We start from the raw sequence: 5,413 nt of genomic DNA, 5'->3' as shown, positions 1-5,413 counted from the left end.
AATCAGAATTCGTCTGCAAACCACCATCCAATTGGCTGAAAATTTAAGAGAGGCAAGGGATTGCTGGTTTGTTTTGAAAGGCTGGTGCATCTAAAAAACCCAGAGGGTGTATGTAAGTGTGTGCGTCTTAGAATGAGTGTGTGAGAAAGAGAGAGTCTGGAGGAGCAATAGAGAGAAAAACAAATGTTTGTTTGAAATTCCACTTATCTCCAGAAAAATAAACTGAGCAAAAATGCTAACTAAATATACAATAGCAAGACAAATATACAATACCTATTGCAAATCTCAGCTGCTTTATTTGTTGACATAGTAGCAAAATGTATATTTAAAGGGGTGGTTGATTATGATTTCACTTTTCTAACTCGAGCATAAACAACATCAAAGTTACACGCTCAAAGTTCAAAGCAAACGAAGATATTTGCTCTTATAGAAATCGTTTTTTAAGGACTACAACAAACGGGACTACACGACATTCCCCCCGGGTTAGCGACATCACTACCCCTAAAATGTAGCCTATAGATTATCATAACAGAGTATTCTAATCAATGACTAGAAGATAATTAAGTTAAACATTAGCTACCTAAATTCATCAACTAACCAATCAGAAATGTCCTGTTGCATTCTACATGTTATCACTTCTTCTTGAGGCTCTCCATCTTTGTCCAACTCAGGTTGGAACATAAAAGGCTAAAAGTTTTTGAAATGTTCAGTGCATGTTGTATAGGAGGACGTAAACTGTTGAAACTCCGCCCTTTTTGCCGGGAGCACCAGCTCATTTGCATTTAAAGGGACAGACACAAAAACAGTACGTTTTTGCTCACCCTCAAAAAGTGACAATTTTAATATGCTATATAAAAATATCTGTGGGGTATTTTGAGCTAAAACTTCACATACACACTCTGGAGATATCAAAGACTTCATTAACATCTTATGAAAAGGGCATTATACCACCCCTTAAAAGTTGACACTCATGTAAAGTGTCAGTTGAGTAACTTAGCTGTCAAAGGAGGGACAGAAAACTCTCAGATTTCACCAAAAAGATCTTCATTTGTGTTCCGAAGATGAATGAAAGTCTTAAGGGTTTGGAACAACTTAAGGGTGAGTAATTATTAATGACAGAAATTTCATTTTTGTTTCCTTTAAGAAAAATGGTCTATGTCAAAAAAAAATTATAGCGCAAGTGACACTGTGAATCCATATATTATTATTAATCTAAAGTTTCTATTGACTAATAAAATAATATATTTAGCTTACCAGCTAAGCATTTCAAGCAACCAACTCATCCCTCATCCTCTACAAGTTACCTGCCCGGTATTAATAGGAAATCTCTGTTTAAAACTGATTGGTATAGTAAAGGCATTATTTTTATTCATGATTTATTAGATGATAATGGATATTTCTTATCTCATTATGATTTCATTAATAAATATAGAGTTAGAATTACAATTAAAGGTTATGATAAGGTATGCAATGCTATACCCACTGGATTGCTAAGAATAATCCAAAGTAGTTTTTTTGATGCTTTATCTAGACCTGCAGTATCCCTTCCCTCTTTAAAAATATGTAATATATACCTCTTAGACAGTAAGTGTAATAACAAACTTATTTACAAAGAACTCAAATGTATTATCACTGGTAATTATCAGTGCTATTTTTTGGGAGATGTTGAAACCTCAGTGAAGGATAAAGCTTTTACCTGCTATATGCATACCCAGTTGCTCCGAAGGTCAAGGAGACTCATTACAAAATTATGTTTAAGGTTTACCCAAATGATTTTATGCAGAAACGATTTCATTTCGAGGTGGAATCTTGTGGCTTTTGTTCTTCTGGTCCTGAAACACTCAATCACCTATTCTTTTACTGTCAGATTACTTCGAAATTTTGGTTTGATATACATAGCTGGCTGTCAGTAAAAATGGAGACAATTCCTCCTATAGCCCTACAAGATGTGCTCTTTTTTAAGGTGTGATTTAAACTTACCCTTCATTGATGTTGTAAATTTTGTTTTATTGATGGGTAAATATCATATCCATACTTTTAAATGTAAAAAATGTAAGCCCTCCTTTAATATATTTCTATGTGATTTTACCTAAATGTTTCAGAGCTTCAAATACTTCAAAACACGTAATAGAAAGTCTGAAACTTTATGTCTTTCTTTATCGAAATATTAACTTTTTTAGTATTTTCATTCCTTTCATGTATACTGGATTTGTGCTTGTCTTCACCATTGCTCCTTCCTTCTTTTTTCTCTCTTTTTTTTCTTTTTCTTTTTTTCTTTTTTTAATTCAAACTCTGTATTTACCTATATGGAAGTGTCTTACAGTGTTGTTTGTTCCCTGTCTTGTTCTGTACATTCAGCAAAAAAAAAAAAAAGAAAGAAAAAAAGATGCAATCTTTGAAAAAAAAAAAAAAAAAAAAAAAAGGTTACCTGCCCAGGAAGAAAAAGCGAAAGCGTAAATACTCCATCCGGTTTGTCCCTCCTGCTTCTCCGTGCAGTGAAGCGCTCACAACAACCACAATACACCCGATTAATATCATCATCATGAGCTTCGCTCTGCTATCTATCTGCTACTTTCATTACCGGTTATACTACATCTCTGATCAAGCGTTTTAAAAAGCGGACAAGATATATTTTAAACCAAGAATCATTCACTTCGGACATATTGGGGTAAGAATGAACGAAGCATAATGTTTATCAGATTGATATTAAAGCAGCGAATTAAATGAAGGTTAGGAATGTTTCTGTCTTCAAGGGACTGCATTGTATTTGTATGACTTTACAGTGGTGTAAAGATCTTCCACTCATCAGTTATTTAACATGATCCCCACCTGTCGACGCTGTTTCTCTAAATTTGTTGAGCTTTGGTGGCATCAGACATGTCTAGTTTCATATTATACATTATCATATGGATCATTGTTATCAATTAGAATATTGTCTGATAAGCGAATCTTAATTCATTTTTTCATGACCATCTTAACCTGCTTGACAGCTTGTGCTTTAACGAAGAACTCGGAATAGGAGTTGCTAATATTCATTATAAGAAAATGTATTAGACAGTACCCCAGATCTGTTGTTGTGTTTTTGTCAATTCAGCTGATGATTTCATCACAGCTCTACGTCACCTTTGTCCCTGAACGGTGTGTGTACACACATGTGTTTACACAGTTAGTCTGGAGTCAAGAGTCTTTGCTTTACACATAATCTAGACTTATTATATTATTATTTTTATATACTCAGAATTAGCTCACTGTCGTGACTGTAGTTCAATCAAGGATTGAAAACATGTCTCAGGAAAATTAGTTTAGTATGTTAGCTTTATTATCATTACTTATTTTAGTAATAATCACAAATTATCATTCGTTAAAAATTCACTCACACACTCGAAATTCATCCTGTGAAAACCTTTTGGAAATTTGACATTGTATTATGAAAATGGTACTTTAAAATATTTTATTTTAGTGCTCCATTTTTGTGACATCAAATTCAAATGTGGAACACAACTTAGTTAGACATATCGATTTGATTTTTAGAGTCTGAATTAATTTGTAAAATAAACATTTTGTTTAAAATAACAATGTTTAGGCCTAATTCAGAACATATGCTTAAACTTAAAATTGAACCTATAACTTTTTTACACTTTCATTTTTGAAGCTTCTTTCACTTCTGTAATAATCTTTAAAAGGTCTGTATTTCAAAGCATTCATGAATTACAACCTATGTGTACTGGGTGGTAGGGTGACAGTTTTAAACAAACAAGTTGTTGTCATTCAGCATCTGAAGTCTTTTGTCACCCGTTCTCTCACAGGACAATCATCTTACAGCTGTGACATGGGGAACGTTTAGAGATGGAGAAGCAGATAAGGTGAGTGTGTTCAAAGACAGACTGCCAGCAGGGTTAAACAAAGCAGCATTTGTATACTTCTTAGTGTTTGTTTCTTGTCTCATGACTTCTCTAAGAGTGTGTGCATCACTTGTGTTTGTAGTTCTGGTGAGGAGGACGGTTCTGGGGAGAGGGGTTTGCTCCATACGTGGAGGGGATATTCCTACAGAACCACACCAGAGAGGGTGCTGCTCTCCCGGCCCGTGCTCCAGGCTGCCCTGGGAGCTAGACATGGTGTTCTGCTAGTAGAGGGTAATACATTTATAATTCACACGTGAACGAGGCATAGATACACATGCATTTGGCTGGGAAACACTGTAGATGCAAAGAACTAATATTTTATGAGCTTTTTGTTTAAAGTCAGTGTCAAATTGACACTATTTATGGATGCTATTAATGTAATGCTAACTGTGTTCAAGTCATCTCTTTTATCAAAATATAATAACATCTGCCTTTAAAAGTCATGAGAGGTCTTGGTTATGTTTGTACAGTAATTTAACAGGACTGGTCTTCCAAAAATGTATATACTGTCATTATTTACTCACCCTAATGTCAGTCCCAAACCTTTGTTTCTTCTATGAAACACAAAAGATATTCTGAAAAATGTCTGTGTTTGTCCATGCAATGAAAGTCGTTGGTTTCCAGTATGGTTTTAGACGCCACTGACTTTCGTTGTATGGGATTCCACATAAGAAAGTCATACATGTTTGGATTTTACATTTGAGTGAACTATCCTAAAATGGAAAAATAATTAATAATTTGAGAAGAGATCATTACCATTTGGATGCATTGAGGGATTCTTGAGGGTGAATGTGGGCCTCCATGACATGATTAAAAAAGTCTTTCTTTTGTCTTATTGAATATTTTTTTCACAAGGAAAATGTTTTATGTTCACTTTAAACCAGTGTTGTCAACCTTTTTGCCCCCCCCCCTCAAAAAAAAATTTCACAGGCAAAAAAAATGTCTATGTCTGTTCACAATAGTGTAGTGATGTATTAAGCACAGCTGAGCTCACACAGAAGTCACTTTAAAACTAAGCAGCTTTCTGTTGGTCAGCATGGCGAATCTGCATGACCAATTTGAATTCATTGCGGAATCTGTATAGAAAAATTAACCCTCACAGGGTTTTTAAATTTCTCACAGAAATTTAGCCCTCGTGCGAAATCGAATTTCTATCGAAAGACCGGATTTTGCCTGCAAAAATTCGCTAAACAACGGTGAATGTGACTTCACCTTAAAATATTTCCTCTGGTATTTCTCCTGTAATTATGACAAAGCAGCTTGTTTTCAAAATTATTTTTTATTGACAGAAACTGGGAGTGTATAAATATTAAATCAATTAAGAATGATTCACTTTGTGATCCCATAAGTTTACAAATTCTTTATTCATTATTGAATAAAAACAATTGTTATTCAGAGGGAAAGAACTTTAAAGCTGCATTCCGGAACTTTTTTGGGTTAAGAATTATCCAATTTTTTTTTTGAGCAAGTACATAACCAGCCAGTGTTCAAAACGATCTGCTTGCCTTAGC

General features: G+C 34.3%; 1 protein-coding gene across 4 annotated transcripts in view; it reads left to right on the top strand.

The window, feature by feature from the left end:
• Positions 1 to 2,463: 2,463 nt before the first annotated feature.
• als2b (alsin Rho guanine nucleotide exchange factor ALS2 b) overlaps positions 2,464 to 5,413 on the top strand; it is a 35,532-nt gene continuing 32,582 nt past the window's right edge. For 3 of the 4 annotated variants that reach the window (XM_077199526.1, XM_077199525.1, XM_077199523.1), the window contains exons 1-3: positions 2,483 to 2,668; positions 3,807 to 3,863; positions 3,985 to 4,133. In XM_077199526.1, coding sequence (XP_077055641.1) covers positions 3,847 to 3,863; positions 3,985 to 4,133 — 166 coding nt within the window. In that variant the 5' untranslated portion in view covers positions 2,483 to 2,668; positions 3,807 to 3,846. Of the gene's footprint in view, positions 2,669 to 3,806; positions 3,864 to 3,984; positions 4,134 to 5,413 lie in introns of all 4 variants that reach the window. The other variant, XM_077199524.1, reaches the window with a different exon arrangement.

This window comes from Siphateles boraxobius, unplaced genomic scaffold, assembly GCF_051911475.1.
Source record: "Siphateles boraxobius isolate OS27281-9 unplaced genomic scaffold, OSU_SipBor_1 41, whole genome shotgun sequence".
Classification (NCBI taxonomy): domain Eukaryota; kingdom Metazoa; phylum Chordata; class Actinopteri; order Cypriniformes; family Leuciscidae; genus Siphateles; species Siphateles boraxobius.
This window is presented reverse-complemented; position numbering and strand designations above follow the sequence as displayed.